The sequence below is a fragment of the Aspergillus affinis genome (genome assembly GCF_023601865.1).
Source record: "Aspergillus affinis strain CMG 70 chromosome Unknown NODE_43_length_248942_cov_90_146332, whole genome shotgun sequence".
NCBI classification, from domain to species: domain Eukaryota; kingdom Fungi; phylum Ascomycota; class Eurotiomycetes; order Eurotiales; family Aspergillaceae; genus Aspergillus; species Aspergillus affinis.
In genome coordinates, this window is record NW_026515824.1 from 189,600 (window position 1) to 205,068 (window position 15,469).

At 45.0% G+C, this 15,469-nt stretch overlaps 2 protein-coding genes across 2 annotated transcripts; one reads left to right on the top strand and one right to left on the bottom strand.

Annotated features, from left to right (window-relative positions):
• Positions 1-2,666: 2,666 nt before the first annotated feature.
• KD926_007467 (FAD-binding oxidoreductase) lies at positions 2,667-4,136 on the top strand (the record flags this gene model as incomplete). Its single annotated transcript, XM_053100324.1, has 1 exon — positions 2,667-4,136. One exon carries the CDS (start codon positions 2,667-2,669, stop codon positions 4,134-4,136), a length of 1,470 nt encoding a protein of 489 aa, XP_052956031.1.
• Positions 4,137-4,916: 780 nt separating this feature from the next.
• Positions 4,917-9,214, bottom strand: KD926_007468 (uncharacterized protein; the record flags this gene model as incomplete). Its single annotated transcript, XM_053100325.1, has 5 exons — positions 4,917-5,436; positions 5,506-7,343; positions 8,347-8,427; positions 8,833-8,952; positions 8,999-9,214. 5 exons carry the CDS (start codon positions 9,212-9,214, stop codon positions 4,917-4,919), a joined length of 2,775 nt encoding a protein of 924 aa, XP_052956032.1.
• Between the last annotated feature and the right edge of the window lie 6,255 nt (positions 9,215-15,469).

Here is a 15,469-nt window from a genome sequence, read left to right on the forward strand (position 1 = left end):
GCCTATCTCATCAGTAGTCCATCCATTAGGACTAACTTCAATCCTACTATCGCGTGGGAGCTTATTATCTTGATACCAACCCTCTATATGGACCTTCCCTTTCAAGATCACACATGGAGGAAGGGCCCAACCAGTAGATTTAATACACTCGATCGAAGTAACCCATTGTCGATTGCCTGGCTGTACAAGATATGCTTTTCCATAATAATCAGCTCTAGTAACTACTTGGGCAGTAGCTACTAGGCCCATAGCGAAGCCAGTCTCGTCAAAATTATAGATATCCTCCTGTGCAATCCCATGTTGCATTATAGTAATTTGTACGCGGTTAAACCACTCTCTGATCGTTTTAGGGTCTTCGCATTTCGCTCGTCGATAATCGTAGCGTCGACTATAGCGTGTTTTTAATTCGTCACGTCGTTTAATAAACTTAGAGGTCCAGTTCTTTCCGACTGTTTGAATTGGCGTCGTACCGCGCGCAGTAAGAAGAATATCAGCCATTTCTTGTATATGAGACGGCCGGGGAGGCGCTCCGCGTCGATCTAGCGATAGAATCCATTGTACAAGCGATTCCTCTTCATTTTGAGTCAATTTATGACTATTGGCGCGTGTTTCTGAGCGTGTTGTCTTTCCGCGTAGTCGATCTTGCAAGGTAGAACGAGGCACATTGTAAATACGCGCTGCTTCACGAATATTGCAGATTTCTTGATTTTTTAAAGCAGAAATAGCAAGTAGAAGTCTTCCCTCCTGCTCCGCTAAATTTCTCGAATTTTGACGCGCTTTTGGAGGCATGATAGATGGTTGAATTGAGTAGGGCGATAAAACGCGTAGATTTTTAGTGAGGTGGCCGACTCGGTGGTGTGGCCTACTCGGTGGGGAAATACGTTAAGGCTCTTATGTTTGCTACAGCGATCCACGGGCAGTTGTAGCTTTTATGTAACTTCCACCCGCCAGAGCTATCCTATTCCTAACTTGCCAATGCTGCTTTTTTGGCTAATAAAAAGTTGAACTGACCAAACAATAGCTTCCCCAGTCATTATCATTACTTTCTACAACAAATTACTTGGTACAAAGCAATTTTCTCGGGTAAAGCGTCCTGTATTCGGGATACCGTAATCTTGAGTCTTTTTTGGAAACTCTTGGCTAGTTACAATTGCTTCTATCTGAATTGTACTGAGATGGAATATTGTTACAATCATTTCTCTTTTTTACTATACCCCTGTGATGGAGCACGGGTCTTGGTGAGGTCATAAACAAGGCGTGACAGGGGATGCGATCCTTGGCAGTGGGCTGAACTCGTCTATCGCCCACTGGCGGCCCGTCTATATGGCGTTCCCGCACTAGTGAATTACCAGGATTATTCTTATTCCGAGCCGTTCCCATGGTCAAATCACGCATAGTCATCGACTACGACAGGCTGGGACGGGAAGTCAATAATACTGATTCCGGTACCGGAGTAAAAAGGCTCTTCTAGATTACTCATGAGAACAAGCCCACCTTTCTTTTACTTTATTGACAGACTTTCTTATCCGAGCAGGTGCACCAGAAAGTCAGTGTCGCAGGTACAAATATTTTTGTGCAACACAAGAAGACTTATAATAAAAATCCTGTAATTACATTTTCCTTGCTCACATGTGGCTGAGTTTCTGGCTCGTTGCCCAGCAGCGATCATACAGTAATTAGTTACATGTTCAAAAGAGATGGATCACCGAGCCTTATGGGGCGCGGAGGCCTAGGCAGCGATATTGTCGGGAGCGATGAATCAATCTAAAAGGCAAGCAAATACGATGATTTGAAAGAAAAGCTACACGACTCTCGTGGTGACTGCATGCGCCCGCCAGCAATCCCAATAGGACTACCTTTTAGAACCAGGATATACAATACACTTGTAAGAACACATCGCTCCTCCCATCTCTAATAGGGTCTACACATACAGCATCGGATGCTTGTTCAGGACGCATTGTCATCGGAAGAATCCTGTCAGTTACGCTCTATGCCGGATCTCTTTTCAATACACTCGCGGACGTCACGAACGGCCATAGGCGTTTGCAAGTGGGAATATTCCTGAAAGCAATACTGTAATATTTTTCCACGCAGAATTTGTTGCACGTTCGAGTGTTCGAACATTTCAATAGATGTCTTGGCGCTATTAAATGTGTTCGGAATCATAACGCTCTAACAGAAACCAAGGCGTGGGCTGGACAGCTGACTCTAATCTTCTCATTGGTCGCACAAAGTGGATTATGGACAACAGATGAACGGAGGAGAGCCATAAAGTAACAAACATGAACAACAGAGCTACCGGTGCTGTTTTGGCGGTGCTCCTCACAGTTGAAAGCACCCTTGTCAGCATGAAAGAACAAAAACACAAGAGGGTTCGTTTGAAGTCTAGCTACTCGCGATAGCAACACAGGATTGTTTTATTTCCAAACAAGTGAATTTATTTCAAATTCACAAAGTTGATTGTGGGCTTCGTATGTACTCCCAATACAGTAGTATACGGTAGAAAATAGTCTGATGACCGCTCTTAAGTGCATATAAAAGGAATGTGAATTCCTCTTAGCCTTAATTCAAGATCACGAATTACTACTTATTTTTTTCACCTACAACATCGCGCACTTTCTACATCGACAGAACAATTTTTCCGTCCTAGCAACACTTTCAGAAGAATGCCTTCCCAAGTCAACAGCCTAGATGGCGATCTCGACACTAAGACCGCTAAGCTTAATGAGTTCAAGGCCGTACTGGAAAAGTATGCGGTACATGTACAAGTCACTACTCGAGAAAGTTTACATCCTAATGCGATGATGCACGATCGAGCAGCCGTTATTCCAGCGCTTGTGGTCTCCCCAAAGAGTGAATGGGGGGTCTCTAAGGCCCTCACCTTGATGACGGACCGGAAACTGTATGATCACTTTGAAGTTTCTGTGAAAAGCGGTGGCCATGGATACTTCAACGGAGCTTCCTGTCAAGATATCATGCTCAACATGGCATCCATGAATCAGAGGCGGATTGTGGGTGACACGATGTTTCTGGAGCCCGGTTGTGTGTTGGCTCAAGTTATCGACATTTTGGCGAAGCATGGCAAGGCGGTCCCCCATGGGGATTGTTTTGGAGTCGGCGCAGGCGGCCACTTTCTTACTGCAGGGTGGGACCTTCTCTTGGGTCGTCGTTATGGTCTTGGGTGCCAGTCCGTTATCGGCGGACGTGTTGTCCTTTGGAACGGGGAGATTCTGGAAGTGAGCCAAAAAACCCATCCTCACCTACTATATGCGATGCGCGGTGGTGCAGTTGCAGAAGTGGGGGTAGTTACCGAGATATGGCTCAGCGTTATAGACCAGCCTACTCTTGCGACGTGGCGTTTTACACCGATCGATTGGGAACAGTTACGAACCTGCGCGAGATATCAAACTTTTCAAAGAGCAACTGCGCTTTCCAGGGATATTACAGTATCTTTTCGATTTCACTTTGAGCCAACACAAACGGACCCAGTGTGTTCCTTCAATATTGTCAGCCTTGGGACAGCGCGCGATACTATCAACCAACTCTTCTCCGATTTAGGGTTGGAAGTGGCGAGCATTGTCGACAACCCATCTGAATGGAACGAAAAGTCTCTTCTAGATCTTCGATTATTACCTGCTTCGGAATGCTTGACAAGAAATCCAGGTATGCTAGGAGAAGTCTCCGCCGGTGGGCTACATCAATCACCAGGTGTTTTTTGGAACAATTTGGCATGTTCTCGGGAGATGGCTCCATCATTTTTTCGGTCAATCTCACACTGGGTAAAGCCTAACTGCGACGAAATGCTTCTGGATCTGTGGAAACAGTTTGACTCTGCCAAGGAGCATAAATTTCGCTCTAGAATGTACGCCCTTGTGATTGTGGGGGGTGGAGCAATTACAGAGTGTCAGGACAGCTGTTCTATGCCACTGGGCCAAGCGTTGGCCCGTTTCGAGGTTCACTGGGATGAACATGGGGATAAGCATTTCTGTGATGGATTTACAAATCAGGTCTCTAATATCATAGAGTCCTACGAAGATAAGGGCCCCGGTCGGCCGTACCGCGGTGATATTTGGCGGGAAGATCAGGCATATCACAAGGATGATCCCTTGAAAAAGATCCGTGAGGCTTACAGCTGATTGTGAAATATCTATAGCAATGGAAATGGCCTCAATTTACTTTGCAGGTTCTAACCTACACTAGAGCAAGCACCGGTCAATTCCGGACCCTTTCCAATCCGAACTCGTATTCAAAGTGTATAATATATGACATATTATTATTATTTAATCAAGTTTATTGTCTATATCGAGCCCTAGAGCTATGACAGACCGTATTTCATGAACCTGAGCCCCAACATCCGTCCCGTGGTCTCTTGTTCCAATAAGTTCCTGGGGCTCGCCCCCTTCTATAATCATTCTAATCCTTTTCCTCGCCCCAAACCGCCTGTGTGCGTAGGGCTTTTGAGCCTCCCCGGAGTGCTCTCCTTGTCAAAGCAGGATGGGTAGCCTAAACTGGCCTGGCCAGCTTAGGCTACCCTTCCTGTTATCCCTCTCCTGTCCTATCCGCTTCCTCTAACGCCTCTAGGCCCCTTTCGTCATCGGCACGGGCTCTTTCTGCAGCTTTTTGCAGGTAACCTTGAGTAAGAGCTATCTTAGTGTTGGCTAGGAATTGCAGCAGAGCTCCCGTGGCCTTAGGCTCCCCAAACAGTCTTCCCTCAGGGCAGCTTTCTGCAGCAGTAGGTCTCATAATCCCTGCCTTTTCTAGGTCCCTGTAGAGCTTGCCCCGTTGGTGTCGCCATTGTCGACATTCAAAGAAAAGGTGGTATGCAGTTTCCTTTGGCGCTCCGCATCCCTGGCATTCCATGTCCTCCCGGGCCTTGATCCGGTATAAATATACTCCAATAGCTGCATGTCCTGATTTCAGCTGAAGTAGCGGCTTGACAGGTGTTTGGGGGCCACTGCGGCTAATGGGTCAATTTGCCAAGTTTTGTATGGCCTGTAGGATTGTTGGGCCTGTTGAGATCGCTGATTGAGCTCCTTGGTAAGCCATTCTTGTCTTTGTGCCTGAATAGTCTCTGTCCGGGCTCTGCGGGCAAAGGCCAAAGAGATCTCCCTTGGACCAGCTCCTGGAGGTCTGCTAGCGGCCAGTTTTGCTGCCTGGTCAGCTCTTTCATTTCCTTCTATCCCTGCATGCCCTGGGACCCATTGTATGGTGGGTTCGCGACCCTGGGCTTGCAGTTCCTGGGCAGCTGTATGCGCCTGCACTGCTAGGGCCTGTCCTGGCCCTGATTGGGTATGCTGCAGCCTGGCAATGGCAGCCTGGGAGTCTAATAGGACTGTTACCGGTCCCTGGCCTCCTACCGTCTTTGCCATCTGTAGAGCTCGCACCACTCCTAGAATTTCGGCATCAAAGACCTCATGTCCTTTACCCAGTGAAAAGCTTCGGGTTTTCCATATCCCTACTGGGTTTTGCCATGCAATTCCCGCTCCAGTTCAGCCGTTTACTAACCTTGAACCGTCCGACCAGATAGCCTGTCCACGGGGAATAGCTTGTGCGGCTTTCAGGGCCTCCTGACTAGGCGGAATCTTTATAACACCCGGGAAACAGTTACTGGTTGGTTGTAACATGCTTTCAAAGCCACTGGATGGATCTGCTGGCAGGATGTTGGCTAGTTGTCGGGCTAGGTGTTGTCCTAGTGACCATGGTCCCCGACTACTGCCCTCTGCCCACTGTCGATTCCCCGGGGTCTGTTCGCCGGGCTGGGCGTGTTGGTCTCCCTCTCGAAAGCTCACTGGAAGGATTTTCTTAGCAGGATGATCTTCTGGTAACCCAAGCAGTCGGTTTGTATATCCCAATTGCCGGGCTTCTAGTAAGACCTCAGCTGGTATCAGTCCCGCTTCCCGGACCAAGGGACCAACTGGAGTAGTTTTTAGCATGCCAGTAATAGCTCGAGCTTGCCGATTGATCATCAGTTGTATACCTTCCTGTCGATCCCTCTGACCCTGCCACCAGAGCTCAGCCCCGTAAAGAGCTGTTGACTGTACTGCCGCAACCTGCACCTGGCGTGCCAGTCCTGGGGCAAGTCCATGACTCTGGCATAATCGTAGCACTCGGGCCTCCGCAGCCCGGGCCTTGCGCATGCAGGTTTGATAATGCGCCTTAAGATTTAGGCCGGAGTCGAGCCATACCCCAAGCCATCTGGTAGCTTCCGAGTTAAAGGGAACTAACTGCCCTCCTAATTCTATGCGGGCTCGCTGAATCTGATCCTTGAGTGTACGGCCACGCTTGCGGGTAAGCAGGACTGCCTCTGTCTTTCCTGTGTCAAATTTGACCATATTCTCATGTCCCCACTCGATAGCCACCCGGGCTGTCTCTTGCAGTTTGTCGCAGATTCCTCTAACAGAGTGTCCCGAGGCTGTCAGACCTAGATCATCTGCAAATGAAATACACTGAATCCCTGGTACTCTTTTTTCTATTACCTCAAAAATGCCGCTGAGGTATATGATAAAGAGAATAGGGGATACCGGTGAGCCTTGTGGCACCCCTGACTCAATAGGCTGTGGTAGACACTGTATATTGTCAATCTGTAGCTGAACCCACCGGTAAGTTAAGAACGACTGTACCCATAGGATCAGGTCCCCATCTAAGCCTAATTCAGCCAATCGTTTTATCAGCTTGTCTGGATTGACATGATCAAATGCTCCTTTTACATCAAGGAATAGCGCTCCTACAAGCTGCTTTAGTTTCCAGGCTTCATGGGTGGTCTGTATCAGACATGCTACTGCATCTATAGCATTTCGTTGTTTGCGGCTGCCCATCTGTCCTGGATGTAGGGCTCCTGTTGTCTCACAATGACTAGCAATTGCATCTGCTGCTATCTTATCAATGACCTTTCCCAGACAATTGAGTAGGCTGATTACCCGATAAGCCTTTACCGCTGAATAATCTGGCTTATTGGGTTTTCTGAGCAAGATGCCTTTCGCTATCTTCCATGTCGGCGGGTGTAGTCCCAGTCGGAAACATTGTTGAGCGAGAGTAACTATTCTAGAACTATCCCAGTCCCATAGGAGCCGGAGAGCCCGAAAGTTAAGCCTATCAATTCCTGGTGCCTTCTGGACAGATTGGTGAAATAGAGCATGTCTAACCATCTTCTCATCCACTTGGTTATGCCAGGACCCTTGGGAAACCTCAGGGACTTCGCTGACCCCTGGTGCCCGGGGGAAGGCTATCTCCCGAACCAGAGCCTCTTTCTCATCAATTGAGCTAGCAACTTGTCCCTGTGGTCCGTGCAGAGTTGGGGTTATTGTAGTAGTTCTTGGTTTCGTGTAGTGCAGAGCTTGCCAGTGCTTTAATATATGACATAGCAAGATATTGGATTATCAAAAATTCGTATTGCCTAGTGAATTTATATGGAGAATCTAACTGTAGCGAAGGACTACCCTATTGAAATTGACGATTACCTGAACCCTTTATATACGATTCAATGAGGCCAGGTGTCCTCAATGAAATCGACGTCTTTGAAGCCATAGAGTTGATTTAGGCAGGAAGCGGTAAGGTGTTATCCTAGCGGTAAGATTGCCTCATCTCCACTGACACAAGATTATACCAATTTTATTCTAGAATGTTTCCAGATATAAGGGGGCCATTCAGGCGATATAGCGAGGAGCAGGATGGATACAAGCAAAAGGTATTCTCATTCGCCTCTAGCAAATTCCAGGACACTGTAATGAGCTCAGAAACGGCATGACAGACCCTGGCAAAGAGGCAGTCAGCAATAAGAACAACCCTTTCCAGCACCTTGTATCCCGAGAGAAAGGATTTATTCAGCGAATAATTACCAAAGAAACAAAAAAAAAAAAAAAAAAAAAAAAAAAAAAAAAAAAAACCAGTACCTCGGCACGAATGCTTGGAAAAGAGGAAAGAAAGTAGATGGTGGCGCCATTTCCCGGAAAACCGTACCACCTAATTGTATTGGTGTTTCTTTATCTCTAGGTCGCCCAGACATAGCTTTCCCGACTCCGCTCTTGGCGAATCGTCCCTAGAAACATTGCACACGTTAGCCAATTGTGATTTTTACATTCAATGGTGAAACGGGCGGAAACGACTGGATGTATTATATCATTCTTCAGCAGTGTGGAATACATTCACTAAAAAGAATCGTCTAACTCGCGAGTCCCTAAACTCTTCAGCTAACAACGGACTGTCTCGGCTAACGCGTCCGCGTGCAGGATATCCCCCTAACGTAGACTTGACAGAACCTGTTATCGCAAATCCCAGTGGATGTAATATGCTCTAATTTCCTGTTATTAGCAAAGCAAAATTGTTGGATGAAATGGATGAATAGCTTACTAGGGATAGGTCAAGGTCGTCCAAAAGCACCACGCTAACAATACAGTAGTTGATGCCGTTTCCCGGCAAGCCTGCAATGATCTGTTGAAACAAACTACAAATGGTTGTCTTCTACGTGAGTTGCGCACAGAATGTCCTTCTAGTTGATCGTTTTCGGCTCTTAAACGCGATCACCTGCAATTCGGTTGACCCCGACAACCAGAGCCATTCATGCAGGTTGGATACAGTTCAAAGCAATTGTGTCTCGCGACCTTTACATTTGGACTTTGCTTGTACATATCCGTGCCTAATTCAGCTTGGACTAATATGTAACAAAGTGGCTTTCAAAATCTTTTAACCGTGAAATAAATGGTCAGCTGGCATCCTTGCAAATCCTTCAAAGCAGTACTCGGCCTTCCTCACGGATTTCTTGAACCATTGATGGGCTCTCTGAGTACTGTAGATTGTTCAATAATGTCTAGCAGACGTGCGGACAATTTCTATTACCTGGTTGGCAATATCTTCATCTAGCCAGCCACTGATTAGCAGTTGTGTCACTGGTCCATCTTCTTTATCGATTTCCCTTTCATCAAGCACTGAGATCTCTCCATAATCTCCTGTGGCATTCTCGGAGGTGTTAGCGACAGTGAAAAGTTTAGAGATGTAAACTTACTACTTGGATTGTGCTATCTTCCGAGCATGTTATGGAAGACTCCATATCAGTGTCGGTAGGGACATAACTCTGTTCACAGTCTGTTTCGCTAAAATCATATCGTGTATCTATAAAGTCTATATCGGACTTTGTGGCAGATCCTTCGGGTTCAGACTCCCCATCCGTAAATTGGATGTCGATTCCTTCGCCAATACTCTCAATGTCACTGTGAACCATTTTCCTGTCGGGTGTGTGGTGAGGTGGCGCTTTAATACCGGATTGGTTCAGCTTATTGATTTTTTTTTTTTAGATTGCGAGGAGTAGTATGACTGTTCTCAGTGCCATGTCAATTGCTCTTAAATGGAGAACTTGGTTTACCAATCTTCGTATGGTCCTTTCTAGTATGAGATCAATCAAACTTGTTAAGTTATAGAGGCTCCACTCCAATATCCTATATTTAATTGCTGATTGAAGTGGAATTACTGATTGCCCAACATTCATAAGCATGTGCAACGAATATAGTGGGTGTACTTCATTGACGATTATTAAATCCCGATTCTTTGCATCAAAAACTAAGCACCTTTTTTCTCCTGTCCTTTCCCGGTCCCCACACTTTTTCTTACTTTCTTCCTTTTCTGGGGGGGTAGAGTGAAGGGCCCCAAAGAGAAATAGGCAAACAAGGAGTTGACCATGTACTACTGTTTGATATTTGATTACAGTTCGTGATGATAATGATTATTCATACGCTGAACCCTCGCCGGAGCGATATGCAGGTATCTACGATCTAGTTATCTCTCTTAATACATCTGTTCACTGTAAACTAACTATTTCTTTCCTGACGAACTTGGAGCCTCGCCGAAGCCTGTGGTGGCCTTCTTGCCTGGTTTTCTATTCTGCAGCCCTTGTGACTGCGGTTTTAGTGGGTCTCTTAGAACGGAATGAAAACAAACCAAGCAAAACAAGTAGTGAAAGAACTCAAAGCAGTAGAGAAAGCCATAGATAACTAGGGATCACTCGAAGGGCTGTTTCCCAGATACTATCGCAAGCGAGGGTCCGTGTTTTTTGAAAAAAAAATAATTACAGGGGCCGGTTACAACTGAGAGGTTCTCGTAGGTGCTGTTCCGCGCCTCAGTGGGTTCCAGAGATGCCGGGCTCATAACTGTGGCAGAAAAATTACCGCCACACTAAAAAGGGTCAACCCTTACTAGTAAGGGTTATTTCTAGTGTATATCCGCGGCGACAGATTGTTTCAGCAACCCCGACTTGAAGAGACCAAGCCAGACCGTCCTGAGAATAGAGCTGGAGATATTATCATTCTGCGCATTATGAGCGATTAAGTCCTAGTATCGTGACAAACTTTTTTTTCACTTAGTCTCCAGTATGTATCGACATACACTATTGTCTATTTTTAGGGATATTTAGCACTCTTATGTACAATGCCTTGCAAGTTTAGATTTTACAGTACATTCCTACAATCTTTCGCTCTTCCTAAGCGCCACACTCATATACTAGTTCGAAATAGAATTAGGCTGTGATATAGAAACATCATATGACACAAGATAATGCTGTAAGGTTAATTATGCTTGTTACATGAATTCACCTAAGTTCTAGACGATTCTATGCAAACCAGCCAAACATGTGCCTATACCTGGTGGCAATGTGTAATACTCCCATGATCACCTCCAGATAGGTGCGATGCCGTACTCTTGAGCTCTCTTTTCCGCCTGTCAAAAGCTTGTTTTGCTTGCCTCAGCTGGACGAGGCGTTTGTCATGTGACTCCGAAATTCATATCGCCTACTTCGTTCCACAGCTGTAGTTCCCTATCTCACGCTGGTCATGATCGACATACTTGCTGGATTCTACAGCGATCAATTCAATGTGCCTGACGCCTGAAAGGACAGTGCAATGCTAATTTCATATGGGCTCTTTTCTGAAGAACCACCCCTTGTCATAGCTTTTAGGATGTCCTCACTCGCGCCAAGAGGCCAATGCTTGGACAAAGTCAATTCATATGTCGTGGAATGGATTTCCTTGGACAAAAGCAGAGCAATTGATCACTATTTTCACATAAGCTTGAGTTACTAACAGATTATACTACTGAATAAAGTTTGCTCTCGAGCTCCAGTCATAATAGTCATTATAGTTATAAGACCTACAAAGATTCTTCAGTTGCAATTTGCGCTAAAAACCGTTCACCACCGCAAGGAACAAGTAGCTGAAAGAAAGCGGGCTGCTTGGACCATGTTAATGAAGCCTACATTGCGGAGACGACTCCACCCTCTTGCTCAGCACTGTAAAACAAATATCGCGTATCCAACGCTTAGTGGCTGGAAGAATGCGTTCTGAATGCGCGTGGCTACTCGCTCATAGTGGCTATTAAGATATTTGAATCGCTATGATGATGTTATATCTTGTGGTTTCTGGGTATTCTGCGGGCGTACAGTACATAATGATTCTCTTTCCTTGTTCATATATCTTGTTCTTCGAGGATCCTCCAAAGACAACCCTTTCCTAAGATCATGCCTATATCCTCGCGAATTATTCACGCTTTACCTATTTTATCACTTATACTACTACTGTGGCGACTACATGCGCACGCAAGTCTGTTACATTCTTATGGTGGATCGTCCTTCTATAATGCCTCAAGTGATGTCAACTGGGCACAGTATGCCTATGTGCAATATGCGACTAATACAGCTTATCTTTGTAATGCTGTTATGCTCTTTGAATCTCTTGAGCGTCTCCATAGCCGCCCGGAGAGGGTGCTACTTTTCCCTTCGCACTTTGATTTGAGCAGCGAATCTATCGAAGGAAAATTGTTACGCAAGGCACGTGCAGATTATCACGTAAGATTAATACCTATTAAAGTACAAAGTCGACCCAACGATGATAGTACGTATCTATGAATGCTTACTCAGAATTGTGCTTCCGCCGACTTGGTGAGGTCGTTCACGCCTGCTAACAACCCATATAGCGACATGGATGGACAGCTATACCAAGCTACTGGCATTTAATCAAACTGAGTATAAGCGGGTATTGAGCTTGGACTCTGATGCGATTCTTTTGCAAGTATCAACAACCCCCTTTCATAATTTCATGATCAAAGGTATAGATACACATACTGATGATTTCCTAGAAGCTGGATGAACTGTTTCTATGGCCTCCATTACCAGTGGCTATGCCACGAGCATACTGGCTAGATACCAAAGCTCACCAGCTAACATCCGCCTTTATACTGCTTCAGCCGTCGTCATTCGAGTTTGACCGTATCTGGGAGCAGATTCAAGATGCGGGGCCTGCTGAATATGATATGGAAATTTTGAATAAGCTCTACAGAGATAGTGCTGTTGTCATTCCACATCGTCCATACATTCTCCTGACAGGAGAATTTAGATCACAGAATCATACCAATTATCTCGGAAGTCCCAAAGCTAGTTGGGATCCTGATCTAGTGGTACAAGAGGCAAAATATCTTCACTTCTCGGACTGGCCAGTTCTTAAGGTATTTATTCTTGTGAGTAACTATTTCGGGGTTATCTTACTAATCAGGATGCAGCCTTGGCGCAAGTCTCCTGCTAGAGTGATGCAAGAGGAGCAACCTACTTGCGATACAAACCAGAAGACTGGCGCTCTTGACTGTCGTTCTCGAGAGCTCTGGCTAAGTTTTTATTGGAGATTTGCAGAAAGAAGACAGGTATAGAGCTTTAAATTGCACAATATAGTACAAAGTCTGACCTCGAGTAGGACATTTGTGGATTAGATTTGGTTTGATGGTCAATCATGTTGATGCGTATTTATTTACCAACAGCCAAGGCACAAATATAAGTATGCACAGACTTGTGCACCTTGCGACGCGGAATTGGTTGAAATAATGGATGTCTGGGAAGTTGGTTCCAGATGATAGCTGAATATGTTCCCCTTAATCGCTATACTAATCAAGAATTTTGGCGGCAAAATCTTCTCTATGCCCAAGCGCTTGTACTGCGGATAGCTCTGTTGAACCAGACGAACCTCACTACTAATTTACTCAGAATAATGTGGACTGCCTGGCCCGTGATAAAAGATACTTGGATGCGGGGAGTCTATACGAGACGCTTCTAGAGACAGATCAAGAGTGAAATGGGCGGTTGCGATCAGATACTCATTACAGCACAACCAACTTGGCGTCAACTTATCGAAATAAGGGGCGATATAAGTGAAGCTGAAAAGTGTAGCGAAACCTACGGTTGGTCAGAGGAAGCTGGTACAGAATAGAGAGAACTAAATGAACATTGACTGAGTGAGCGAGCTCGTGGACTTAGTTAGATAACAGAAAGATATAGATACACGTGTACAACTCATATAGCCCCTCACTAGTGGAATATCACTTATTCCAATGCCGAGCGCTTAACTATATTCGTAGCAAAAAGTTATCCGACTATTGAAAAAGTAGGTACAAGAATGCATTGAAGAGCAGAAAATGCATGGTTAAGCATAGTTTGCTGGTTGTTATCTGATTGATGTTGTTGTTGTGGTGGAAGTATTAAATATAAGGTACGTACTCTCCATATATCTCTCCGAACGGAGGAAAGGGTCACTATTCTCAACATTCGCATCATGAAATGATGACATATATTCATTAAAAAACCGAGACATTTGGGTTAATAGCACAGAAGGTGTTACGATAAGAGTATAATATGATGATACTGAAAAGGAGACAACTAGGATGTGAGTGTTGTTGAGCGGATGTGACTTAGCAGGCATGTCACCGCCCTGCTCAAGCGACCATTCAACCGATTGATTCTCATTGCGTCTCTTACAATACAGTAATATAGTCATCATTTAGTGCTTCATATAGCACAATGCTGCAGCCTAAGAGAATGTATATAAGACTTTTTTGATGTTTTTACTGTAGAAATTCAGATCTTCTTCAATTGAATCATTGCGATGCGCGTATTTCAGCGTTTTTGTCATTTTCTTTGTCAAGGGCCCCGCTTTAATTACAATATCAAGTTTTGCGGCTGAACAGTGGAACTCCAATCGCTATTTCGCGTTTTATTGCTAGTTTAATCCCTACGAACATTCAACGTTAAAATGTTCCTGAAGAAGCAGGTGCGGGTCCAACCTTAACTCCTTTCTTTCCAGACGCGAAGGAAGGCGGCAGCTGACATGTCCACAGAAGCAGGCCCGGATGATCGTAAGACATAATTGAATTCGTTGCCTGTGCGGAGTCAGGCAAAATCCCATGCTGATAGAAAAATACTTTACAAGTCTTGTACGGATTCTTTATTTCACATTTCACCCCCCTATTGGAGAAATCAAGGACATCGTAGTCCCGAGCCGCTAGGCTATAGTGCAGGTTGTCTCTAAGATCATGGCTGAACAATGGTTGTCAAATACCACGATCCCCATGAACAATGATGATATTGCAGAATTGCTCGATGGCATGCTTAAATCGGAGAAGGTTATCAGGATCGAATGCGCTTACGCAATGAAAGGATAGACCAGCCGAGGAAATGGTCATCTATGCTGTTTTTCCTTCTTGCGAGAATTGACTTTCATGTAGATTCGTAACTCGGTCTGCCATACCTTTCTCTATCTACTATAACACCAGGAATGTCCATGAGAAATCTCAATAAGACTAATTTAGCAACAGCTACCGGAATATAGTAATTTTCTCGATGGCATATAGAGCCCCGCAAGTTTAGGTTTCTGTCGTTTACGCACTCTTTGACTCTTCCTCAGTACCACACTGCAGGAGCCAACCTACTTAGAGTAAAGAACATAAAATTTGACCAAGCATTTAGAAGGCCGATGTGAGAGGCAATGTGGTATTTTAGAGGAGATGAAGTTACCACACCGAGAACTAAGATGCCACCGATAAGACTAAATCATGGCAAATTAGCTTTTCCCTAGTTGGTCTATTTCGGGTGGGAGTAATGAATTTGACAAGTTGAAATTGATAGGGAGGTCATTGTACTGTATCGCTCCGCTTAGTTCCTGCATAGCATGCAACAAGCACCCTTGGTTGACTTGGTGGCAAATTAGGAACAGGAATTGGCGGTAGACAAATGACGTCTGACAGGTATTTTCTTGGGTTTGATTGATTCTGTACGGAAATTTCCGGCCATAGCGTTTTTGTACAGGACAGGTACGTGCATCCTGTGCAGCAGTATATTACACTACTATTATAATTGTTCTACATAATAGGATACGCGGACTCCGACGCTATAATATAATTTAGCTCGAGAGTTATTAGTAGACATTTGCGCCGTTTTTCCAATCAGCTAGACTCCGAAATCTTCTGCTATCATCTCATACAGTGGAGGAGCTATTTTCGAGAGAGGGATAGTCATTTTGAACTGGATGGTTTTGTGACTCGATTTCATTGCTTTGATATCTGGCGAAGGAAACGAAAAGAGGCGGGTATAAATCATGAATACTATTTACATTTTCCCTTAGGAATAATTTGGTACCACAATATAGGCAATTCTCCTGAAGACTGTAGGATG